Genomic DNA, 26,693 nt, shown 5'->3' on the forward strand with positions numbered 1-26,693 from the left:
AAACAAGCTCTAACTGTCTAACATTTCCTCATCTGACAACCCATTCCTGCCAGGAGTCAATGTAGTAAATCTCCTCTGAACCATCTCCAATTAATTCACATCCTTCTGTAAATAAGATGAGAACTGCACACAATATTCAAAATGCAGTTTCAATAACACCCTGAATGAAGCATCGCACCCTCACTTCGATAGCCAATTCCTCCGGTAATAAAGGATCGCATTCCATTATTCTTTTTCATTACTTACTGTACTCAACCTATTTATATCCATCTGCAAACTCCATATGCCTTCTCAACAACAAACATTCCTACATATCTTTGTGTCATCTGAAAATTTAGCTGCCATTGCCTCCACTCCCTTCAGCTAAGTCATTGATGTAAATTGTAAAACGTTGAGGCCCCAGCACAGACCCTGGCGTGACTCCAATTTTCACATCTTTGCCAATCAGAGAAAAACCTGTTTATGCATACTCTCTGTTTTCTGACAACCAGTCAATCTTCTATCCAGGTTAATATCCCGAAACCAGGAGCTTTTATTTCCAACCATAACCTTTGATGTCGCACCTTATCAAATGAATTCTGGAATTCTAAGTCTAATACATCTACAGGTCTCCTTTATCCACACCACATGTTACACCTTCAAAGAATTTCAATACATTGGTTAAACATGGTTCCTCTTTCACAAAACCATGCTGACTCTTCCTGATTACAACCGGGAGCTCCGGTTTCCTCCCACAGTCCAAAGGTGGGCGAGGACGGTTCAATTCCAACCTCGGGTAACTGTCCGTGCGGAGTTTGTACGTTCTCCCTGTATCTGCGTGGGTTTCATCCGGGTGCTCCGGTTTCCTCCCACAGTCCAAAGATGTGCATAGTAATAAGTCTTACAACACCAGGTGAAAGTCCAACATGTTTGTTTCAAACACGAGCTTTCGGAGCACTGCTCCTTCCTCAGGTGAAGGAGGAGGAAGGAGGAAGGAGCTGCGCTCCGAAAGCTATTGTTTGAAACAAACCTGTTGGACTTTAACCTGGTGTTGTAAGGCTTCTTACTGTGCTCACCCCAATCCAACGCCGGCATCTCCATATCAAAGATGCGCAGGTTAGGTGGATTGGCCGTGCTTAATTGCCCCTTAATGTCCAGGGATGTGCAGGTTAGGTTATGGGATGGCAGGGATAGATAGGGGTGGGCACCGTAAATGGGCAGAGTGCTCATTCGAAGGGTCAGTGCAGAATGGCCTCTTTCTGCACTGTAGGGATTGTATGATGACCTTGAGGTTTTCGAAGTGCCCAGCTATAAACTCCTCAACGATCAATTCTAACACCATCCCCATGCCAGACGTTGAAGCTAACTAGTTTATATTTCCTGTTTACTGCTTCCCTTACTTCCCTTAGGGCAGCACGGTAGCATGGTGGTTAGCATAAATGCTTCACAGCTCCAGGGTCCCAGGTCCCAGGTTCGGTTCCCGGCTGGGTCACTGTCTGTGCGGAGTCTGCACGTCCTCCCCGTGTATGCGTGGGTTTCCTCTGGGTGCTCCGGTTTCCTCCCACAGTCCAAAGATGTGCGGGTTAGGTGGATTGGCCATGCTAAATAGCCCGTAGTGTCCTAAAAAAGTAAGGTTAAGGGGGGGTTGTTGGGTTACGGGTATAGGGTGGATACGTGGGTTTGAGTGGGGTGATCATTGCTCGGCACAACATCGAGGGCCGAAGGGCCTGTTCTGTGCTGTACTGTTCTATCTACTTCATGAATAGAGCCGTTATATTTTCTACTGATAGAATCGTTCCAAGTCTAGCGAATTTTGAAAAATTAACACAGACGTATCTACTACCTCATTAGCCAATTAGCCACTTCTTTTAAAACCCAACAATGAAGTTGATCAGGACCCGGAGATTTGTCAGCCACAGCTCCACCTGTTTGCTCAGTGATTGTGATTTCACCAAGTTCCGATCTCCCTTCCATCTCCTGATTCACAGCGTTTACAGGAATGTTTTTGCAGCCTCAATAGTGAAAACAGAAGCAAAATATCTTTTCATTCCATCAACCGTTTCCTTGTTATCTACTATTAACTCCCCATTCTCACTCTCGAGAGGATCAAACTCACTTTACTCACACTTTTCCTGCTGAAATACCGACAGAAACTCTTGCTATCTGTTTTTTATATTTCTCGCTGGCTTCCTCTCATACTCTAATCCTTTTTCCAGATTAACCTTTTAGTCATCCTTTGTCATTCTTTATATTGTGACCAATCACCAGGCCTGCCACTCACCTTTATGCAATTATATGCTGTTTCCTTAGGTTTGATGTGTTCCTTAACTATGAATGGTGGGTTCTCCCCTTAGTATTTTTCTTTACAGCGAGTATACTTATTCTGAGACTTCTGAAATATCCCCTTAAAAGTCTGCCACTGCTTCTCTATTGATCTATCCCCTAGCCGGGTAACCCAGTTCACTTCAGTTAGCTCAATTCTCATGCCCACATAGTTTCCCGTATTTAAGTTTAAAATACTAGTCTTAGACCCACTCTTCTCCCTCTCAAACCAAATGTAAAATTCAGTCCTGTTAAGGCTACTGCTACGGAGGAGTGGTCTTCACTCTGAGCTCATTAATTAACCCTGTCACATTACACATATCGAAGGCTAATATAACCTGCTCTCTGGTTGGTCCACGCTGTTCTGTTCTACAGACTATCTCCAAAAAGTTCCATGAAATCCTCATCAAAGGTACAACTGCCAATCTTTTTTTTTTTTTTTTTTTAAATTTAGATTAGCCAATTATTTTTTCTAATTAAGGGGCAATTTTAGTGTGGCCAATCCACCTACTCTGCACATTTTTGGGTTGTGGGGGCGAAACCCACGCAGACACGGGGAGAATGTGCAAACTCCACATGGACAGTGACCCAGAACCGGGATCGAACCTGGGACCTCAGTGCCGTGAGGCGGTTGTGCTAACCACTAGGCCACCGTGCTGCCCTCAACTGCCAATCTGATTTTTCCATTTTATATGGAGTTTAATATCCCCACGATAATTGATATCCCTTAATCACTAATATCCAATATTTCTTCTGGCATACTTTAGAACATAGAACATAGAACATAGAACGATACAGCGCAGTACAGGCCCTTCGGCCCTCGATGTTGCACCGACATGGAAAAAAAAACTAAAGGCCATCTAACCTACACTATCCCATTATCATCCATATGCTTATCCAATAAACTTTTAAATGCCCTCAATGTTGGCGAGTTCACTACTGTTGCAGGTAGGGCATTCCACGGCCTCACCACTCTTTGCGTAAAAAACCCACCTCTGACCTCTGTCCTATATCTATTACCCCTCAATTTAAGGCTATGTCCCCTCGTGCTAGCCACCTCCATCCGCGGGAGAAGGCTCTCGTTGTCCACCCTATCTAACCCTCTGATAATTTTGTATGCCTCTATTAAGTCACCTCTTAACCTTCTCTCTAACGAAAACAACCTCAAGTCCATCAGCCTTTCCTCATAAGATTTTCCCTCCATACCAGGCAACATCCTGGTAAATCTCCTCTGCACCCGTTCCAAAGCTTCCACGTCCTTCCTATAATGAGGCGACCAGAACTGTACGCAATACTCCAAATGCGGCCGTACTAGAGTTTTGTACAACTGCAACATGACCTCATGGCTCCGGAACTCAATCCCTCTACCAATAAAGGCCAACACACCATAGGCCTTCTTCACAACCCTATCAACCTGGGTGGCAACTTTCAGGGATCTATGTACATGGACACCGAGATCCCTCTGCTCATCCACACTACCAAGAATTTTACCATTAGCCAAATATTCCGCATTCCTGTTATTCTTTCCAAAGTGAATCACCTCACACTTCTCCACATTAAACTCCATTTGCCACATCTCAGCCCAGCTCTGCAGCTTATCTAAGTCCCTCTGTAACCTGCAACATCCTTCCGCACTGTCTACAACTCCACCGACTTTAGTGTCGTCTGCAAATTTACTCACCCATCCTTCTGCGCCCTCCTCTAGGTCATTTATAAAAATGACAAACAGCAACGGCCCCAGAACAGATCCTTGTGGTACGCCACTCGTAACTGAACTCCATTCTGAACATTTCCCATCAACTACCACTCTCTGTCTTCTTTCAACTAGCCAATTTCTGATCCACATCTCTAAATCACCCTCAATCCCCAGCCTCCGTATTTTCTGCAATAGCCGACTGTGGGGAACGTTATCAAACGCTTTACTGAAATCCATATACACCACATCAACTGCTCTACCCTCGTCTACCTGTTCAGTCACATTCTCAAAGAACTTGATAAGGTTTGTGAGGCATGACCTACCCTTCACAAAACCATGCTGACTATCCATAATCATATTATTCCTATCTAGATGATTATAAATCGTATCTTTTATAATCCTCTCCAAGACTTTACCCACCACAGACGTTAGGCTCACCGGCCTATAGTTACCGGGGTTATCTCTACTCCCCTTCTTGAACAAAGGGACCACATTTGCTATCCTCCAGTCCTCTGGCACTATTCCTGTAGCCATCCCACATTATACTTATTGACTGAGTGGATAGGTTATTGGGGTCGAAGCATATGAACATTGTGCTGGGGCATGACATTAAGGTGGATAATCAGCCGTGATCTTGAATGGTGGAGCAGGCTCAAGGACTGAAGAACTTACTCCAGTTCCTAGTTAATTTGTACTGACTGTCACAGGTGTATGTGTCCCCATCTCTCCTGAAGGTGCTGACTCTCACTGGGGTACAGGGTCCCCATCTCCTGAAGGTGCTGACACTCACTGGGGTACAGGGTCCCCCTCTCCTGAAGGTGCTGACTCTCACTGGGGTACAGGCCCCCTCCTCTCCTGAAGGTGCTGACTCTCACTGGGGTACAGGGTCCCCCTCCTCTCCTGAAGGTGCTGACTCTCACTGGGGTACAGCCCCCCCCCTCTCCTGAAGGTGCTGACTCTCACTGGGGTACAGGGTCCCCTGCTCTCCTGAAGGTGCTGACTCTCACTGGGGTACAGGCCCCCCCTCGCCTGAAGGTGCTGACTCTCACTGGGGTACAGGGTCCCCCTCCTCTCCTGAAGGTGCTGACTCTCACTGGGGTACAGGGTCCCCTGCTCTCCTGAAGGTGCTGACTCTCACTGGGGTACAGGCCCCCCCTCGCCTGAAGGTGCTGACCCTCACTGGGGTACAGGCCCCCCTCGCCTGAAGGTGCTGACCCTCACTGGGGTACAGGCCCCCCCTCGCCTGAAGGTGCTGACTCTCACTGGGGTACAAGGTCCCCCCTCCCCATCTCCTGCAGGAGCAGCCAGACCATCTCAGGATTTGCCAGGCACCAGATCCCACAATCAATCCGACATCAACACTCTTGATGCTTCACCTCAGAATGATAGGATCATCCACTGTCAGAGGGTCAGTACTGAGGGAGTGCTGCACTGTCAGAGGGTCAGTACTGAGGGAGTGCTGCACTGTCAGACGGTCAGTACTGAGGGAGTGCTGCACTGTGGGAGGGTCACTACTGAGGGAGTGCCGCACTGTCAGAGGGTCAGTACTGAGGGAGTGCTGCACTGTCAGAGGGTCAGTACTGAGGGAGTGCTGCACTGTCAGAGGGTCAGTACTGAGGGAGTGCCGCACTGTCAGAGGGCCAGTACTGAGGGAGTGCTGCACTGTCAAAGGGTCAGTACTGAGGGAGTACCGCACTGTCAGAGGGGCAGTACTGAGGGAGCGCTGCACTGTCAGAGTGTCAGTACTGAGGGAGTGCCGCACTGTCAGAGGGTCAGTACTGAGGGAGTGCTGCACTGTCAGAGGGTCAGTACTGAGGGAGTGCGGCACTGTCAGAGGGTTAGTACTGAGGGAGTGCCGCACTGTCAGAGTGTCAGTACTGAGGGAGTGCCGCACTGTCAGAGGGTCAGTACTGAGGGAGTGCTGCACTGTCAGAGGGTCAGTACTGAGGGAGTGCTGCACTGTCAGAGGGTCAGTACTGAGGGAGCCGCACTGTCAGAGGGTCAGTACTGAGGGGGTGCCGCACTGTCAGAGGGTCAGTACTGAGGGGGTGCCGCACTGTTAGAGGGTCAGTACTGAGGGAGTGCTGCACTGTCAGAGGGTCAGTACTGAGGGAGTGCTGCACTGTCAGAGGGTCAGTACTGAGGGAGTGCTGCACTGTCAGAGGGTCAGTACTGAGGGAGTGCCGCACTGTCAGAGGGTCAGTACTGAGGGAGTGCTGCACTGTCAGAGGGTCAGCACTGAGGGAGTGCCGCACTGTCAGAGGGTCAGCACTGAGGGAGTGCTGCACTGTCAGAGGGTCAGTACTGAGGGAGTGCTGCACTGTCAGAGGGTCAGTGCTGAGGGAATGCCGCACTGTCAGAGGGTCAGCACTGAGGGAGTGCCGCACTGTCAGAGGGTCAGCACTGAGGGAGTGCTGCACTGTCAGAGGGTCAGCACTGAGGGAGTGCCGCACTGTCAGAGGGTCAGCACTGAGGGAGTGCTGCACTGTCAGAGGGTCAGCACTGAGGGAGTGCCGCACTGTCAGAGGGTCAGCACTGAGGGAGTGCTGCACTGTCAGAGGGTCAGCACTGAGGGAGTGCCGCACTGTCAGAGGGTCAGCACTGAGGGAGTGCTGCACTGTCAGAGGGTCAGCACTGAGGGAGTGCTGCACTGTCAGAGGAACTATGTTTTGGGTGAGATTGTAAAGCCCGGTTCAGCTCCTCCATCATGTTGAATGTAACAGATCACACAGCCACTGATTGAGGAAGAGGTGAAGCTTCACCCCATTGTCCTGGGGCTGATATTTATCATTCAACCAATATCACGACAAAAAAACCTAACAATCCCGTCATTATCACATTGCTGTCCTTGGGATCTTGCTGTGCCTGAACTGGCTGCCAACATTTCCTGTGTCACAACAGTGGCTGCTTGAGAAAATTGCATTTGTTTGACTAAAGATCATGTGAGGATGCACTGGCCAACCAGCGCAGGTTGGTGTGGTGGAGTTTGAGAGTGCGATGTGTAGACATACGCCCGTCTGGGGCCCGGGAAATAATCTTGGGCAGTTTTTTTTCAAGGTGCTGCGATCACAGTCAACCAGCCACCCCTGCTCAGCACAGCCCATATCCACCATATTCTGATGGACACTGCCACCTGCTGTCAGGTATCAGCAACTGCTGCAGGTCTGCCTGAAGGTGAAGTGAAAACAAAAATCCCAAACACACTGTTTTGAAAGAGAAAAGTTTCTATCTCTTCACTTCCGGCACTGTGGTGATATGCACAAGCAATTATGTAAATAATGGTAGGTATGACCTCCAACCAGCAGGTGGCAGTAGAGAACAACCACGTGACACTGTTACCTCAGGCAGTCTGGAGATAGTCGTCATAGTGGATAGTCAGATTTGTAGTAGCTCTTAGATAGTTTATAGTTAGTAGTAGATTTTGTTAATTTTCTTATGGTTATCTAACCCACGTTATTGTTGAAGAATAAACATTTAACAGTCACGAACTAGACGTTCTCTTTAATTGCATTTAACCGGCCAAGCACCAGAACATAACATGGTACCAGGCGCGGCTCTGCAGATCTAAGAAGACCAGAGACCAAGATAACAGAGGGGGAAGAAGAAAAACATTTATACTAACCACGTAGAGTAGTGGCAAATATCACTCAATGCACTGCTAGACTTCGATGTCCATGGTGGAAGGTCTGAAGACACCACACCAGCTTCGAGTCACTGGCAAAGTAGATTAGCGGCTTTTAAACAGCAATTCCAACTCTACCACAGTAGCAGGTCCACTGGCGATAGAAATCTTTAACACCGTCACATTCAATAACGAACCTGATAAAAATAACTCGTGAAAAGTAACTCCTGAATTTGTGAAAAGATTCGATCGGTACTGCACACCAAAAAATCCCAAAACGTTTGAGCGGTTATGTTTTTCGCACGTGTACACAACAGGCGGGTGAATCGCTCGACAGCTTCGAAACAGACCTGTGGCTAAAGGCTCAGACACGTGACTCTGCGACTTTGCAAGCGTCGATGATCCACGATCAAATCGTGTTCGGGATCAGCATTGACAAAGGTTTGGGAGAGATTGTTGAGGGAGAATCAACCCCAGCTCGATGATGCCATTAAGATTTGCCATCCCAGTGAGCGAGCTGTGCTGCAGATTAGCACTCTAAACCTGAAGAATTTTGGCGTGAAGATCGGAGATGCAGCCGACGCCAATAGTGTTATAACGCACCCTAAGGCAAAACATGGTCCCAGCAGAGGCGGCCATTTTAAACGAGCAACTGGCACCACCATTTTGTGTAAGCGTTGCAGTAACAAGCATTTGCACAGGCAATGTCCAACATTTGGAAAAACCTTGTTCCAAATGCAAAGGCAAAATCACTTTGCTAAAATGTTTCTCAAATGAAAAATCGGAACTCCCAAAATCAATCAACGTCATTGATGAGATAAATCTCAAAGACACATTTTCCATACATATGATATCGAGTGAAGATAAGCATTGTAACAGCATGCAAACAGACAAGGCTTTAAAGCAAATTTGCAGTAATAGCGATGCAAATACAAGATGAGACACTGGACAGTTCCTTTGATGATTAATAAAACATTAATCCATGTTAAACTTGACACGGGAGCAAGGGCCAATCTTATAAGTTTATCAGATATGCAAGAAATGAAAATAAAACCGCACGTTTTAAATAAAACGGTACTTATATAGGGGCTGGTTTAGCACAGGGCTAAATCGCTGACTTTGAAAGCAGACCAAGGCAGGCCAGCAGCACGGTTCAATTTCCGTACCAGCCTCCCCGAACAGGCGTCGGAATGTGGCGACCAGGGGCTTTTCACAGTAACTTCATTTGAAGCATACTTGTGGCAATAAGCGATTTTCATTTCCCATTTTGAATGATTACAACAGCAAAATAATTAATACTCTGGGAGAATGCGAACTAGATATCCGTGTAAAGAATAAGGTGCATAAAGTGAAGTTTTCCATGTAGAGGCTGAGCGTGAATCATTACTGGGAGTGGAAGAATGTGAAGCACTCAAATTAGTTAAAAGAGTCTCCAGTGCAGATTGTGCTGGAACCATAGAAAGTGCATCAGTGGATTCAATCCTGAAAGAATTTCCTTAAATATTTCAATGATTTGGAGTTTTGCCATTCACTTATAGGATCCAGTTAAAAGAAAATGCTCAAACATTCATACACACACCAAGGTGAGTACCAGCCCCATCAACGGAACGACTAAAGAATGAACTGGAGAGAATGTCAAATCTGGGGGTGCTAAAATGAATTGAAGAACCAACGGATTGGGTAAGCTCCATGTTCTGCGTTAAGAAACACAATAATCATAGATTATCATAGAATTTACAATGCAGAAGGAGGCCATTCAGCCCATCGAGTCTGCACCGACTCTTGGAAAGAGCACCCTACCCAAGGTCAACACCTCCACCCTATGCCCATAACCCAGTAACCCCACCCAACACTAAGGGCAATTTTGGACACTAAGGGCAATTTATCATGGCCAATCCACCTAACCTGCACATCTTTGGCCTGTGGGAGGAAACCGGAGCACCCGGAGGAAACCCACGCACACACGGGGAGGACGTGCAGACTCTGCACAGACAACGACCCAAGCCGGGAATCGAACTTGGGATACTGGAGCTGTGAAGCTATTGTGCTAACCACTATGCTACCGTGCTGCCCTGATCTGAGAATCTGCATGGATCCCAAAGACCTCAATTTAAACATCAAGAGAGAGCGTTATTCTATTCCGAACAGAGAAGAGATTACGTGTGAGATGTCAGGAGCGACATGCTTTAGCAAACTGGATGCATCACAGGGTTTTTGGCAACTGAAGTGGGGTGAGGAGAGCACACCTTCAACACTCCATTCGGGTGTTACTGCTTCCTCAGAATGCCATTTGGTATTATTGCAGCATCTGAAAATTTCCACAGGGCAATGAACATATAATAATAATCGCAGAAGGAATTCCAGGCATCAGAGTATACATTGATGATATTATCGGTTAGGGCTAAACAAGAGAAGAGCACGACAAAAGGATTAGATTGGATTGGATTTGTTTATTGTCACGTGTACCGAGGTACAGTGAAAAGTATTTTTCTGTGAGCAGCTCAAACAGATCATTAAGTACATGGGAAGAAAAGGGAATAAATGAAAATACATAATAGGGCAACACAACATACACAATGTAACTACATAAGCACTGGCATCGGATGAAGCATACAGGGTGTAGTGTTAATGAGGTCAGTCAATAAGAGGGTTATTTAGGAGTCTGGTAACAGTGGGGAAGAAGCTGTTTTTGAGTTTGTTTGTGCTGATCAAAGTGTTAAGAAGCATCAGAAAGCGTGGTCTGAAGTTAGATACAGCCAAATGCCAGTTTGGTGTTGAAGAAAATCTCATTCTCGGGAGACAAACTTTCTGCTCGAGGTAAACAACCTGACCAGGAGAAGATAAAGGCGATATTAAACATGGCAGGTCCAACAGACAATAAAGGAGTCCTCAGGATGCTAGGTATGGTACATTTATTCCTAACTTATCAGCGAAAACGGCTTGCTTGAGGGAAACAGTCAAAGAGGACACTGTTTTCAAATGGACTAACAGACATGAGCATGCGTGGCGAATGTTACAGGAAGCATTGACTACATCTCCAGTGCTGACAGAGCTGTGTTATTGCGGCAATACAATTAACTTCCAATTGGATGCTTGAAGGTCAGTGGCTGACACAGAGGGCAGATCTGCTCAAATAGAAAAACAATGCAGGGCCTCACGGTAGCATGGTGGTTAGCATCAATGCTTCACAGCTCCAGGGTCCCAGGTTCGATTCCCGGCTAGGTCACTGTCTGTGTGGAGTCTGCACGTCCTCCCTGTGTGTGCGTGGGTTTCCTCCGGGTGCTCCGGTTTCCTCCCACAGTCCAAAGATGTGCGGGTTAGGTGGATTGGCCATGATAAATTGCCCGTAGTGTAAGGTTAATGGGGGGGTTGTTAGGTTACGGGTATACGGGTTACGCGGGTTTAAGTAGGGTGATCATTGCTCGGCACAACATCGAGGGCTGAAGGGCCTGTTCTGTGCTGTACTGTTCTAAAGAAAAACAATGCTTGGGCTTAATAAATGGATTAACCAAATTCCATGATTACACATATGGCTCACTGAAATTCTCAGTGGAAACTGATCATAGATCACTTGTGGCAACAGTAAATAAAAATCTAAATGAGATGTCACCAAGGATTCAACATGTGATGATGAAGTTACGACTTCAATCTCATTTATACGCCAGGAAAACATCTCATAGTAGCTGCTGCACTTTGAAGATCTACGGACATGAAGGAAGAACAACATATGGATGAGGATGCGCAAGTCCACGTGAATCTTGTGACAGAATGCCTTCCAGTGTCAGATGAGAAATCAAAACGAATCAGAGACGAAATCAACAAAGATGAAATCTTACGGAAGATAATAAAGTATCTCAGTGAGGGATGGCCAAACGGATCCTATTCCAAATATTATAACATCAGAGCTAAGTGCAGCCAATGGGTTTTTTCGCAGGCAAACAGGATTGTCATATCACAATCGTTACGATCCATGATTCATAACAAGATTCATGAGGGGCCACTTGGGCATACAAAAATGTAAGCAATGTCCAGAGACACAGTCTACAGGCCAGCCATCGATCAGGACATTCAGATCATGATCGAAAACTGTGCAACTTGTCAGGAAGTTCAGAACAAACAATGAAAAGAACCAATGAAATAGGCAAAATAATTACCAGCCCGCAGCAGAAAGTGGGAAGGGATTTGTTCTGTCTGGCAGCAAAAGAATACCTGTTAGTGATCGACTATTTCTCCAACTTTTTGAAAGTGGTACAACTAGCAAACGCATCAGCTAGATGTGTCACCAAACAGATCAAAGACATTTTTACTCGCCATGGAATGTCTCAAGTTGTCATGAGCGACAATGGCCCATGTTTAGCAGTCATGAATGGGCAGAGTTCACGCACAGATATGAGTTTTGATTTGTCCTCTGTATCCGCAATCCAACGGGAAGGCTGAAAAAGGTGTTCACATTGTGAAGGAGCTGCTCAAAAACGTTATGGACAGCCGGGAAGATCCATATCTCACGTTACTTAGTTATAGAACAGAACCATTGATTAATGGGCTATCACCTTCACAATTGCTAATTAATGGACAACTCAGAACAACCTGACCATATCTCTCACAGGAACCACCTAATCGCAAAACTTACAAAGAAGCTCATATTTCAGAAAAGGAGGCAGAAGAGGCATTATGATGAATCCACAAGATGTTTGCAACCGTTAGCAAAGAATGACACAGTCAGGGTAGAAAATCCTGATGGATGTGAATGGATGAAGTGTGCAAAGGTAACAACCATCAAGTCCGTAGTCATACATCATCGGCACTGATGATGGGCAAGTTCTAAGAAGAAACAGGGGGGCCTTGCTGAAGGTTCAGCAACCCTTTGTTTCGGAATCACCGGATGATGTTGAAAGCAATCTCAGGACAACTGAACAAACGCTACCTCAGCCTCCAGGAACAGAACAAGCTGAAGATGTACAAAGTACAGAAACACAGCAGGAACCATCTTCAACAGCAGTGGAAAAACAAACAAACTCACAAGTTCAACCAATGCTTTGAAGGTTGTCCATTGTAAAAGATGTATGAAAGGGCAGCACGGTAGCACAGTGGTTAGCACTGTTGCTTCACAGCTCCAGGGTCCCAAGTTCGATTGCTGGCTTGGGTCACTGCCTGTGCGGAGTCTGCACGTTCTCCCCGTGTCTGCGTGGGTTCCTCCGGGTGCTCCAGTTTCCTCCCACAAGTCCCGAAAGACGTGCTGTTAGGTCATTTGGGCATTCTAAATTCTCCCTCTGTGTACCCGAACAGGCGCCGGAATGTGGCGATGAGGGGCTTTTCACAGTAACTTCATTGCAGTGTTAATGTAAGCCTACTTGTGACAAAAAGATTATATTATTAAGACACAGAAGAAAGCCAGACAGATTGAAATTGTAATGGACTGTAAACATGTAAATAATGGACACATTATGCATATCATATATATTGCATAATAAATTGAAATAACGTATGTAAATATTATACATTTCCAAAGGAAAGTGGATGTGATGATATGCACAAGCAATCATGTAAATAGTGATAGATATGACCTCCAACCAGCAGGTGGCAGTACAGAACAACCACGTGATATTGTTACCCCAGGGAGTATGGTGATAATCGTCTTAGTGGATAGTCAGATTTGTAGTAGCTCTTAGATAGTTTATTATAGTTAGTAGATTTTGATAATTTTATTATGGTTATCAAACCCACATTAATGTTTAACAATAAACATTTAACTAGTCATGAACTAGACGTTCTCTAGTACACTAATTCCAACCAGCCAGGCACCAAAACATAAGAGGCTCCCTATCAGAGGAACAAATTCTTCTGAAAACTAACGGTGTGTGTCTATTTGTCAGCAAACTATTTGACTGCTCCAGTACGTTAAAGGGAATAGGGGAGCGAGGGAGACAAAGTACAAGAATGAAATAGAGAATCTGGGTGAACTGGTGCGACGACAATAATCTCTCCCTCAATGTCAACAAAATGAAGGAGATTGTCATCAACTTCAGGAAGCGTAGTGGAGAACATGCCCCGTCTACATCAATGGGAACAAAGTAGAAAGGGTCGAGAGCTTTAGGTTTTAGGTGTCCAGATCACCAACAACCTGTCCTGGTCCCCCCATGCCGACACTATAGTTAAGAAAGCCCATCAACGATTCTACTTTCTCAGAAGACTAAGGAAATTTGGCATATCAGCTACGACCCTCACCAACTTCTACAGATGCACCATTCAAAGCATTCTTTCTGGTTGTATCACAGCTTGGTATGGAGCCTGCTCTGCCCAAGGCCACAGGAAACTACAAAAGGTTGTGAATGTAGCCCAGTCCATCACGCAAACCAGCCCCCCATCCATCAACTCTGTCTACAATTCCCGCTGCCTCAGAAAGGCAGCCAGCATAACTAAGGACCCCACGCAACCCAGACATACTCTCTTCCACCTCCTTCCGTCAGGAAAAAGATACCAAAGTTTGAGGTCATGTACCAACCGACTCAAGAACAGCTTCTTCCCTACTGTCATCAGACTTTTGAATGGACCTACCTCGTATTAAGTTGAGCTTTGCTCCACACCCTAGCTATGACTGTAACATTATATTCTGCAGTCTCTCCTTCCTTCCCTATGTACGGTATGCATTGTTTGTACAGCATGCAAGAAACAATACTTTTCACTGTACACTAATACATGTGACAATAATAAATCAAATCAAATCAAAATCAAGCAGGAGAGTGACATCGGATGGGGCGGTTTGTGCAGAAAATTGCAAAATATGGATGGGCTGAATGGCCTCTTTCTGTGCTGGAGCAGCCAGCGATTCCACAAGTGCCTCTCCACCACGCACTGATGTGGGGAGGTACCGGCGGGATGTGCAGGTATCGGGGGGGGGGGGTGGAGGGAGTCAAAAAGTCAGAACTGTTGTCAAACTCTTTGGCAATGGGGTTGGTGCCAACGATGCCAGGGGACTGGCGAATTCCCCCGATGACCTGGGCCAATGTTTACTCCTCACCAAACACCACACAAAACAGACTGGTCTTTATCATGCTGCTGGACGTGGGATTGTGCTGTGCACACTTTGCCGTGTACACTTCATTGTCTGTAAAACATTTTGGGATGTGCTCAGTTACAAAATGCAAACAAATGCAAATTAAATCCGCGGGATTCTCCGTCGGCGGGACCTCACGCTTCGCTGGCACTGCACCCACGCCTGCAGGATTCCCGACGGTGTGGGCTGGCTCCCAATAGGAAATCCGATTGGCCGGCTGTAAGAATGGAGGATCCCACAGCTAGCGAGGGTGCACCCCGCTGGAAAACAATGCTGGAACCAACAAGAATCCCGCCCATTCTTTTTCAGAATTCAGACTCGTGGCCCACACCTCATTGCTCCAAAACACTCTCACCTCTGTCTTCCTCGGATTGTCTGCGGAAAGAAACAGCAATAATTACAATGACAACTGAATTTTATAATCATCAATGGGTGTCAGTGCTAGAGAATTGAGATTCCCATCAAACACTCCCAGGACAGGTACAGCACGGGGTTAGATACAGAGTAAAGCTCCCTCTACACTGTCCCAATCAAACACTCCCAGCACAGGTACAGCACGGGGTTAGATACAGAGTAAAGCTCCCTCTACACTGTACCCATCAAACACTCCCAGGACAGGTACAGCACGGCGTTAGATACAGAGTAAAGCTCCCTCTACACTGTCCCCATCAAACACTCCCAGGACAGGTACAGCACGGGGTTAGATACAGAGTAAAGCTCCCTCTACACTGTCCCCATCAATAACTTGGAATTGCGTTCCCGGCCTCGCTGGGAAACATGCGACAAATCCCACTTGATACAACACTTAGACCATTACCCAGAGAATTGCGTGGCTCTCTGCGTCTCTCTCTGTCTCTCTCTGTCTCTCTCTGTCTCTCTCTGTCTCTCTCTGTCTCTCTCTGTCTCTCTCTGTCTCTCTCTGTGTCTCTCTGTGTCTCTCTGTCTCTCTCTGTGTCTCTCTGTGTCTCTCTGTGTCTCTCTGTGTCTCTCTGTCTCTCTCTGTCTCTCTCTGTCTCTCTGTCTCTCTGTCTCTCTGTCTCTCTGTCTCTCTGTCTCTCTGTCTCTCTGTCTCTCTGTCTCTCTGTGTCTCTGTGTCTCTGTGTCTCTGTCTCTCTGTGTCTCTGTCTCTCTGTCTCTCTGTGTCTCTGTGTCTCTGTGTCTCTCTGTGTCTCTGTGTCTCTCTGTGTCTCTGTGTCTCTCTGTCTCTCTGTCTCTCTGTCTCTGTGTCTCTGTGTCTCTGTGTCTCTGTGTCTCTGTGTCTGTGTCTCTCTGTCTCTCTGTCTCTCTGTCTCTCTGTCTCTCTGTCTCTCTGTCTCTCTGTCTCTCTGTCTCTCTGTCTCTCTGTGTCTCTGTGTCTCTGTGTCTCTGTCTCTCTGTCTCTCTGTCTCTCTGTGTCTCTGTCTCTCTGTCTCTCTGTGTCTCTGTCTCTCTGTGTCTCTGTCTCTCTGTGTCTCTGTCTCTCTGTGTCTCTGTGTCTGTGTCTCTCTGTGTCTGTGTCTCTCTGTGTCTCTGTGTCTCTGTGTCTCTGTGTCTCTGTGTCTCTGTGTTTTCTGTCTCTGTCTCTCTGTCTCTCTGTCTCTGTGTCTCTGTGTCTCTGTGTCTCTGTGTCTCTCTGTCTCTCTGTCTGTGTCTCTCTGTGTCTCTGTCTCTCTGTCTCTGTGTCTCTCTCTGTCTCTGTCTCTCTGTGTCTCTGTGTCTCTGTGTCTCTGTCTGTATCTCTGTCTCTCTGTGTCTCTGTGTCTCTGTCTCTGTGTGTCTCTGTGTCTCTCTGTGTCTCTCTGTGTCTCTGTCTCTGTGTCTCTCTGTGTCTCTGTCTCTCTGTGTCTCTGTCTCTCTGTCTCTGTGTCTCTGTCTCTGTGTCTCTGTCTCTGTGTCTCTCTGTGTCTCTCTGTCTCTGTCTCTGTCTCTCTGTGTCTCTGTCTCTCTGTGTCTCTGTGTCTCTCTGTGTCTCTGTCTATGTGTCTCTGTCTCTCTGTGTCTGTGTCTCTGTCTCTCTGTCTCTGTGTCTCTGTGTCTCTCTGTCTCTGTGTCTCTCTGTCTCTGTGTCTCTCTGTCTCTGTGTCTCTGTCTCTCTGTGTCTCTGTGTCTCTCTGTCTCTCTCTGTCTCTCTCTGTCTCTCTCTGTCTCTCTCTGTCTCTCTCTGTCTCTCTCTGTCTCTCTCTGTCTCTCTCTGTCCTCTCTGTCTCTCTGTGTCTCTCTGTCTCTGTGTGTCTCTGTCTCTCTGTCTCTGTGTCTCTCTGTCTCTCTGTCTCTCTGTGTCTCTGTGTCTCTGTGTCTCTGTGTGTCTCTGTGTCTCTGTGTCTCTCTGTCTCTGTGTCTCTCTGTCTCTGTGTCTCTGTGTGTCTCTGTGACTCTGTGTCTCTCTGTCTCTGTGTCTCTGTCTCTGTGTCTCTGGCTCTGTGTCTCTCTGTGTCTCTGTCTCTGTGTCTCTCTGTGTCTCTCTGTGTCTCTGTGTCTCTCTGTGTCTCTGTGTCTCTCTGTCTCTCTGTCTCTGTGTCTCTGTGTCTCTGTGTCTCTGTGTCTCTGTGTCTGTGTCTCTCTGTCTCTCTGTCTCTCTGTCTCTCTGTCTCTCTGTCTCTCTGTCTCTCTGTCTCTCTGTCTCTCTGTCTCTCTGTGTCTCTGTGTCTCTGTGTCTCTGTCTCTCTGTCTCTCTGTGTCTCTGTGTCTCTGTCTCTCTGTCTCTCTGTGTCTCTGTCTCTCTGTGTCTCTGTCTCTCTGTCTCTCTGTCTCTCTGTGTCTCTGTGTCTGTGTCTCTCTGTGTCTCTGTGTCTCTCTGTGTCTCTGTGTCTCTGTGTCTCTGTGTCTCTGTGTCTCTGTGTCTCTCTGTCTCTCTGTCTCTCTGTCTCTCTGTCTCTGTGTCTCTGTGTCTCTGTGTCTCTGTGTTTCTCTGTCTCTCTGTCTGTGTCTCTCTGTGTCTCTGTCTCTCTGTCTCTGTGTCTCTCTCTGTCTCTGTCTCTCTGTGTCTCTGTGTCTCTGTGTCTCTGTCTGTCTCTCTGTCTCTCTGTGTCTCTGTGTCTCTGTCTCTGTGTGTCTCTGTGTCTCTCTGTGTCTCTCTGTGTCTCTGTCTCTGTGTCTCTGTCTCTGTGTCTCTCTGTGTCTCTGTCTCTGTGTCTCTCTGTGTCTCTGTCTCTCTGTGTCTCTGTCTCTCTGTCTCTGTGTCTCTGTCTCTGTGTCTCTGTCTCTGTGTCTCTCTGTGTCTCTCTGTCTCTGTCTCTGTCTCTCTGTGTCTCTGTCTCTCTGTCTCTGTGTCTCTCTGTGTCTCTGTCTATGTGTCTCTGTCTCTCTGTGTCTGTGTCTCTGTCTCTCTGTCTCTGTGTCTCTGTGTCTCTCTGTCTCTGTGTCTCTCTGTCTCTGTGTCTCTCTGTCTCTGTGTCTCTGTCTCTCTGTGTCTCTGTGTCTCTCTGTCTCTCTCTGTCTCTCTCTGTCTCTCTCTGTCTCTCTCTGTCTCTCTCTGTCTCTCTCTGTCTCTCTCTGTCTCTCTCTGTCTCTCTCTGTCTCTCTGTCTCTCTGTGTCTCTCTGTCTCTGTGTGTCTCTGTCTCTCTGTCTCTGTGTCTCTCTGTCTCTCTGTCTCTCTGTGTCTCTGTGTCTCTGTGTCTCTGTGTGTCTCTGTGACTCTGTGTCTCTCTGTCTCTGTGTCTCTCTGTCTCTGTGTCTCTGTGTGTCTCTGTGACTCTGTGTCTCTCTGTCTCTGTGTCTCTGTCTCTGTGTCTCTCTGTGTCTCTGTCTCTGTGTCTCTCTGTGTCTCTGTCTCTCTGTGTCTCTGTCTCTCTGTCTCTGTGTCTCTCTGTGTCTCTGTCTCTATGTGTCTCTGTCTCTCTGTGTCTGTGTCTCTGTCTCTCTGTCTCTGTGTCTCTGTGTCTCTCTTGTCTCTGTGTCTCTCTCTGTCTCTGTGTCTCTCTGTCTCTGTGTCTCTCTGTCTCTGTGTCTCTGTCTCTCTGTCTCTCTGTGTCTCTGTGTCTCTCTGTGTCTCTCTGTGTCTCTCTGTGTCTCTCTGTCTCTCTCTGTCTCTCTCTCTGTCTCTCTCTGTCTCTCTCTGTCTCTCTCTGTCTCTCTCTGTCTCTCTCTGTCTCTCTGTCTCTCTGTCTCTCTGTCTCTCTGTGTCTCTCTGTCTCTGTGTGTCTCTGTCTCTCTGTCTCTGTGTCTCTCTGTCTCTCTGTCTCTCTGTGTCTCTGTGTCTCTGTGTCTCTGTGTGTCTCTGTGACTCTGTGTCTCTCTGTCTCTCTGTGTCTCTCTGTCTCTGTGTCTCTGTCTCTGTGTCTCTCTGTGTCTCTGTCTCTGTGTCTCTCTGTGTCTCTGTGTCTCTGTCTCTCTGTCTCTGTGTCTCTGTGTGTCTCTGTGTGTCTCTGTGTGTCTCTGTGTGTGTCTGTGTCTCTCTGTGTCTCTCTGTGTCTCTCTGTGTCTCTCTGTGTCTCTCTGTGTCTCTCTGTGTCTCTCTGTCTCTCTCTGTCTCTCTCTGTCTCTCTCTGTCTCTCTGTCTCTCTGTCTCTCTGTCTCTGTGTCTCTGTGTCTCTGTGTCTCTGTCTCTCTGTGTCTCTCTCTGTCTCTGTGTCTCTGTGTCTCTCTCTGTCTCTGTCTCTCTGTGTCTCTGTGTCTCTGTCTGTATCTCTGTATCTCTGTGTCTCTGTCTGTATCTCTGTATCTCTGTGTCTCTGTGTCTCTGTCTCTGTGTGTCTCTGTGTCTCTCTGTGTCTCTGTCTCTGTGTCTCTGTCTCTGTGTGTCTCTGTGTGTCTCTGTGTGTCTCTGTGTCTCTGTCTCTGTGTCTCTGTCTCTGTGTCTGTGTCTCTGTCTCTGTGTCTCTGTCTCTGTGTCTCTGTCTCTGTGTCTCTGTCTCTGTGTCTCTGTCTCTGTGTCTCTGTCTCTGTGTCTCTGTCTCTGTGTCTCTGTCTCTGTGTCTCTGTCTCTGTGTCTCTGTCTCTGTGTCTCTGTCTCTGTGTCTCTGTCTCTGTGTCTCTGTCTCTGTGTCTCTCTGTGTCTCTGTCTCTCTGTGTCTCTGTCTCTCTGTCTCTGTGTCTCTGTCTCTGTGTCTCTCTGTCTCTGTCTCTCTGTCTCTCTGTGTCTCTGTCTCTCTGTGTCTCTGTGTCTCTGTCTCTCTGTCTCTCTGTGTCTCTGTGTCTCTGTGTCTCTGTGTCTCTCTGTGTCTCTGTGTCTCTCTGTGTCTCTCTGTGTCTCTCTGTGTCTCTCTGTGTCTCTCTGTGTCTCTCTGTGTCTCTCTGTCTCTGTGTCTGTGTCTCTCTGTCTCTCTGTCTCTGTGTCTCTCTGTCTCTCTGTCTCTGTGTGTCTCTGTGTCTCTGTGTCTCTCTGTGTCTCTCTGTGTCTCTCTGTGTCTCTCTGTGTCTCTCTGTGTCTCTCTGTGTCTCTGTGTCTCTGTGTCTCTCTGTCTCTGTGTCTCTGTCTCTCTGTGTCTCTGTGTGTCTCTGTGTCTCTCTGTGTCTCTCTGTGTCTCTCTGTGTCTCTCTGTCTCTGTGTCTGTGTCTCTCTGTCTCTCTGTCTCTGTGTCTCTGTGTCTCTGTGTCTCTGTGTCTCTCTGTCTCTCTGTGTCTCTCTGTGTCTCTCTGTGTCTCTCTGTCTCTGTGTGTCTCTGTCTCTGTGTGTCTCTGTCTCTGTGTGTCTCTGTCTCTGTGTCTCTCTGTGTCTCTCTGTGTCTCTCTGTGTCTCTCTGTGTCTCTCTGTGTCTCTCTGTCTCTCTCTGTCTCTCTCTGTCTCTCTCTGTCTCTCTCTGTCTCTCTCTGTCTCTCTCTGTCTCTCTCTGTCTCTGTCTCTCTGTCTCTCTGTCTCTCTGTCTCTCTGTGTCTCTGTGTCTCTCTGTGTCTCTCTGTCTCTCTCTGTGTCTCTCTGTCTCTCTCTGTGTCTCTCTGTCTCTCTCTGTCTCTCTGTCTCTCTGTCTCTCTGTCTCTCTGTCTCTCTGTCTCTCTGTCTCTCTGTCTCTCTCTGTCTCTCTCTGTCTCTCTCTGTCTCTCTGTCTCTCTCTGTCTCTCTGTCTCTCTCTGTCTCTCTGTCTCTCTGTCTCTCTGTCTCTCTGTCTCTCTGTCTCTCTCTGTCTCTGTGTGCTCTCTGTCTCTGTGTGTCTCTGTCTCTGTGTGTCTCTGTCTCTGTGTGTCTCTGTCTCTGTGTGTCTCTGTCTCTCTGTCTCTGTGTCTCTCTGTCTCTCTGTCTCTGTGTCTCTCTGTCTCTGTGTGTCTCTGTGACTCTGTGTCTCTCTGTCTCTGTGTCTCTGTGTGTCTCTGTGTGTCTCTGTGTCTCTCTGTGTCTCTCTGTGTCTCTCTGTGTCTCTCTGTGTCTCTCTGTCTCTGTGTCTGTGTCTCTCTGTCTCTCTGTCTCTGTGTCTCTGTGTCTCTGTGTCTCTGTGTCTCTCTGTCTCTCTGTGTCTCTCTGTGTCTCTCTGTGTCTCTCTGTGTCTCTCTGTCTCTGTGTGTCTCTGTCTCTCTGTCTCTCTCTGTCTCTCTCTGTCTCTCTCTGTCTCTCTCTGTCTCTCTCTGTCTCTCTCTGTCTCTCTCTGTCTCTCTCTGTCTCTCTCTGTCTCTGTCTCTCTGTCTCTCTGTCTCTCTGTCTCTCTCTGTCTCTCTGTGTCTCTCTGTGTCTCTCTGTCTCTCTGTCTCTCTCTGTCTCTCTCTGTCTCTCTGTCTCTCTGTCTCTCTGTCTCTCTGTCTCTCTGTCTCTCTCTGTCTCTGTGTGTCTCTGTCTCTGTGTGTCTCTCTGTCTCTCTGTCTCTGTGTGTCTCTGTGTGTCTCTGTCTCTGTGTCTCTGTGTCTCTGTCTCTCTGTCTCTCTGTCTCTCTGTCTCTCTGTCTCTCTGTCTCTCTGTCTCTCTGTCTCTCTGTGTCTCTGTGTCTCTCTGTGTCTGTGTCTCTCTGTGTCTCTGTCTCTCTGTCTCTCTGTCTCTCTCTGTCTCTGTGTGTCTCTGTCTCTGTGTGTCTCTGTCTCTGTGTGTCTCTGTCTCTGTGTGTCTCTGTCTCTGTGTGTCTCTGTCTCTCTGTCTCTCTGTCTCTCTGTCTCTCTGTCTCTCTGTCTCTCTGTGTCTCTGTGTCTCTCTGTGTCTGTGTCTCTCTGTGTCTCTGTCTCTCTGTCTCTCTGTCTCTCTCTGTCTCTGTGTGTCTCTGTCTCTGTGTGTCTCTGTCTCTGTGTGTCTCTGTCTCTGTGTGTCTCTGTCTCTGTGTCTGTCTCTGTCTCTCTGTCTCTCTGTCTCTCTGTCTCTCTGTCTCTCTGTCTCTGTGTCTCTGTGTCTCTCTGTCTCTGTGTGTCTCTGTGACTCTGTGTCTCTCTGTCTCTGTGTCTCTGTCTCTCTGTGTCTCTGTGTGTCTCTGTGTCTCTCTGTGTCTCTCTGTGTCTCTCTGTCTCTGTGTCTGTGTCTCTCTGTCTCTCTGTCTCTGTGTCTCTGTGTCTCTGTGTCTCTCTGTCTCTCTGTGTCTCTCTGTGTCTCTCTGTGTCTCTCTGTGTCTCTCTGTCTCTGTGTGTCTCTGTCTCTCTGTCTCTCTGTCTCTCTGTCTCTCTGTGTCTCTCTGTCTCTCTCTGTCTCTCTCTGTCTCTCTCTGTCTCTCTCTGTCTCTCTCTGTCTCTCTCTGTCTCTCTCTGTCTCTCTCTGTCTCTCTCTGTCTCTCTCTGTCTCTGTCTCTCTGTCTCTCTGTCTCTCTGTCTCTCTGTGTCTCTGTGTCTCTCTGTGTCTCTCTGTCTCTCTGTCTCTCTGTGTCTCTCTGTCTCTCTCTGTCTCTCTCTGTGTCTCTCTGTCTCTCTCTGTCTCTCTCTGTCTCTCTCTGTCTCTCTGTCTCTCTGTCTCTCTGTCTCTCTCTGTCTCTCTCTGTCTCTCTGTCTCTCTCTGTCTCTCTGTCTCTCTCTGTCTCTCTGTCTCTCTGTCTCTCTGTCTCTCTGTCTCTCTCTGTCTCTCTGTCTCTCTCTGTCTCTGTGTGTCTCTGTCTCTGTGTGTCTCTCTGTCTCTCTGTCTCTGTGTGTCTCTGTGTGTCTCTGTCTCTGTGTCTCTGTGTCTCTGTGTCTCTGTGTCTCTGTCTCTCTGTGTCTCTCTGTCTCTCTGTGTCTCTCTGTCTCTCTGTGTCTCTCTGTGTCTCTGTGTCTCTCTGTGTCTGTGTCTCTCTGTGTCTCTGTCTCTCTCTGTCTCTCTGTCTCTCTCTGTCTCTGTGTGTCTCTGTCTCTGTGTGTCTCTGTCTCTGTGTGTCTCTGTCTCTGTGTGTCTCTGTCTCTGTGTGTCTCTCTGTCTCTCTGTCTCTCTGTCTCTCTGTCTCTCTGTCTCTGTGTCTCTCTGTCTCTGTGTGTCTCTGTGACTCTGTGTCTCTCTGTCCCTCTGTGTCTCTCTGTGTCTCTCTGTGTCTCTCTGTGTCTCTCTGTGTCTCTCTGTGTCTCTCTGTGTCTCTCTGTCTCTGTGTCTCTGTGTCTCTCTGTCTCTGTGTCTCTGTGTCTCTCTGTCTCTCTGTCTCTCTGTCTCTCTGTCTCTCTCTGTCTCTCTCTGTCTCTCTCTGTCTCTCTCTGTCTCTGTGTCTCTGTGTCTCTGTGTCTGTGTCTCTCTGTGTCTCTGTGTCTCTCTGTCTCTGTGTCTCTCTGTGTCTCTCTGTGTCTCTGTGTCTCTGTCTCTCTCTCTCTGTGTCTCTCTGTGTCTCTCTGTGTCTCTCTGTCTCTCTCTGTCTCTCTCTGTCTCTCTCTGTCTCTCTGTGTCTCTCTGTCTCTCTCTGTGTCTCTGTGTCTCTCTGTGTCTCTCTGTCTCTGTGTCTCTCTGTGTCTCTCTGTCTCTCTCTGTCTCTCTCTGTCTCTCTCTGTCTCTCTGTGTCTCTCTGTCTCTGTCTCTGTGTCTCTGTCTCTCTGTGTCTCTCTGTCTCTGGGTCTCTGTCACTGTGTCTCTGTCTCTGGGTCACTTACCCGATGATGTTCGGTTTCGAGCTGTAAATTTGAACTCTGCCATTCTGCAGAGAGAGAGAAAGAGCAACATTGAGGGCAGCTGTGCAATGACTGAGAATTACAGATTACCATCAATTTTCCAGCACCAATAAGAGTCTGATGAACATTTATCAAACCATAGAACCTTTTCGGACGGAAGACCATTCAGCCCATCCTGCCTGTGCTAGCTAAGTGAAGAACTATCCAATTAGTTCCATTTCCTGTTCCTCTTCCCCACAAATTCAAATATTTATCAAACTCGTTTGCGCAGAGTGGAGACCATGGTAATTACACCCCACTAATCCAGAGACCAGGGCAGCATTTCTCCCGCCTCCCAGCTGTGTTTCCCGGCTGCGGGTGTCAGCGAGCCATTTCCTGGCGGTCGGAATCTCCGCTGCCAATTCCCTATGAAGCTGCCCCAAACCACCAGGAAGACCGCGAGTGGGGGTACACTGCCTGTGGGACACGGCCATCCCGCTCCAAGTGACCGGCTGGAGATCTCCGGCCCAGGGCGCCCAAATTTGAATCTCGCCTCAGCAGGTGGTGAAATTTAAATTTAATAAAAGTTTGGATGACTGTGAAACGATTGTAAATTGTTGTAAAAACTCTTTTGGTTCCCTAACGTACTCCAGACTCTGAATTGCCCTCTGAAATGGTCTAACAAGCCACTCAGTTCAAGGGCAATTAGGGATGAGCAAAAAATGCTGCCCTGCCAGCGACACCCACATAGAATCATAGAAACACAACAGTGCAGAAGGAGGCCATTCAGCCCATCGCGTCTGCGCCAGCCCTTGCTCCGATAGAGCCCCCTAACTCGGCCTAAACCCCCGTTAACCTCTGTGCTACCGTTGTACATAATCTTAAGAAATGTTTAACGTTAAAAGAGTTTGAGGAAAATGAAGCCATCTGTTTACACTAAGGGGGGAGGTGTGAGGATTGGAAGAAGTTAGGAAAATTGTATCATTAAATATAGTGGGCAATTTAAGGGTTAAAAGCTTGGGGTTAGAATTTGTTTGTTTAAAAAGAATTATGTTCTGTAAAACCTGAATGGTTTTCGCAGCCAGCGGATGAAATTAATGTGTTGTTCAGTGTTCAGTCTGGGCTAATGGACTGCGGTTTGCCTGGGGAAGTCCCTGGGGAGTTAATGTGCTTTTGCAGTCCGCAGAGATGATTTGTTTTTCAGTTTGGAGTGATGAGGTAATTGCGGAACCGAAGCTCAGAAAGGCGGAGAGACACTTTGAGAAGCTGTGGAGAGAGGCAGTTTTGGAGAAAGCTGTGGAGATATTCAGGGTTTTGGAGAAAAGGCTTTTGGAAACGAATTCTGATCTGGCATTCCTTGTGTGTTTTAGACCACAAATAAAGGCAGTTTTCCTTCCCAGTATTACAGGGAGAAAATCGTTTAAAAACAGAGCAATCTTGTCTGAAGACAAGGAATCGGCTGAAAAAACTGAGTTGAAACAGTTATTTGAAGATATTCAGCCAGAGTCTGAAGGGGTTCCAACAAGAGGCTTTTCACAGTAACTTCAGTGAAGCCTACTCGTGACAATAAGCGATTTTCATTTCAAGAGCCAGACTCTGTTGGGTCCTGCAAGTATTGCTCTATGCCCTGCTGATTTTTAAGATGGATTGAGAGCTAAATGCTTCTTTTTTTTTGTTTAATGGGAAATTGTATAGTTGTGTTAAGGGGTAAGCTGTTCTTTTCCGGGTGTGAAGTTAAAAGTTTAACATTGTATTATAGTAAAGGTTTTGTTTCAGAAATACCAAAGCCCTATTTTTTCATGCAGTCACTCCTGGAGAGAATCATTCTTTCCACACAGTCTTAAAATAAACTAAAGAATTGGGGTTTTGGTCCAGTATCTCGAATATAGGAGCTGGTCTAGGGGCTGGTTCAGCACACTGGGCTAAATCGCTGGCTTTTAAAGCAGACCAAGGCAGGCCAGCAGCACGGTTCAATTCCCGTACCAGCCTCCCTGAACAGGCGCCGGAATTTGGTGACTAGGAGCTTTTCACAGTAACTTAATTGAAGCCTGCTCATGACAATAAGTGATTTTCAATTCATTTCATTTCAGCATCCAGTTGGGATCTGGCCTGAGATTGTAATGCACACTCCCAGGACAGATACAGCGCGGGGTTAGATACAGAGTAAAGCTCCCTCTACACTGTCCCCATCAAACACTCCCAGGACAGGTACAGCACGGGGTTAGATACAGAGTAAAGCTCCCTCTACACTGTCCCCATCAAACACTCCCAGGACAGACACAGCACGGGGTTAGATACAGAGTAAAGCTCCCTCTACACGGTCCCCATCAAACACATCCAGGACAGGCACAGCACGGGGTTAGACACAGAGTAAAGCTCTCTCTACACTGTCCCCATCAAACTGTCCCAGGACAGGTACAGCACAGGGATAGATACAGAATAAAGCTTCCTCTACATTGTCCCTATCCCCATCAAACTGTCCCAGGACAGGTACAGCACAGGGATAGATACAGAATAAAGCTTCCTCTACATTGTCCCTGTCCCCATCAAACACTCCCAGGACAGGTACAGCACGGGGTTAGATACAGAGTAAAGCTCCCTCTACACTGTCCCCATCAAACACTCCCAGGACAGGTGCAGCACGGGGTTAGATACAGAGTAAAGCTCCCTCTACACTGTCCCCATCAAACACTCCCAGGACAGATACACCACAGGGTTAGATACAGGGTAAAGCTCCCTCTACACTGTCCCCATCAAACACTCCCAGGACAGGTACAGCACGGGGTTAGATACAGAGTAAAGCTCCCTCTACACTGTCCCCATCAAACACTCCCAGGACAGGTGCAGCACGGGGTTAGATACAGAGTAAAGCTCCCTCTACACTGTCCCCATCAAACACTCCCAGGACAGATACACCACAGGGTTAGATACAGGGTAAAGCTCCCTCTACACTGTCCCCATCAAACACTCCCAGGACAGGTACAGCACGGGGTTAGATACAGAGTAAAGCTCCCTCTACACTGTCCCCATCAAACACTCCCAGGACAGGTACAGCACGGGGTTAGATACAGAGTAAAGCTCCCTCTACACTGTCCCCATCAAACACTCCCAGGACAGGTACAGCACGGGGTTAGATACAGAGTAAAGCTCCCTCTACACTGTC

General features: G+C 47.5%; 1 protein-coding gene across 4 annotated transcripts in view; it reads right to left on the reverse strand.

Moving 5' to 3' along the window:
* The window catches only part of LOC119973753, a 211,078-nt gene that overhangs the window by 22,150 nt on the left and 162,235 nt on the right, over positions 1–26,693 (reverse strand). For all 4 annotated transcript variants that reach the window (XM_038812175.1, XM_038812174.1, XM_038812177.1 and 1 more), the window contains 2 exons: positions 23,534–23,577; positions 15,029–15,048 (listed from right to left, as the gene is read on the reverse strand). In XM_038812175.1, the coding sequence (XP_038668103.1) occupies positions 15,029–15,048; positions 23,534–23,577 (64 nt within the window). The remainder of the gene's footprint in view (positions 1–15,028; positions 15,049–23,533; positions 23,578–26,693) is intronic.

Source organism: Scyliorhinus canicula, chromosome 11, assembly GCF_902713615.1.
Source record: "Scyliorhinus canicula chromosome 11, sScyCan1.1, whole genome shotgun sequence".
Classification (NCBI taxonomy): Eukaryota; Metazoa; Chordata; class Chondrichthyes; order Carcharhiniformes; family Scyliorhinidae; genus Scyliorhinus; species Scyliorhinus canicula.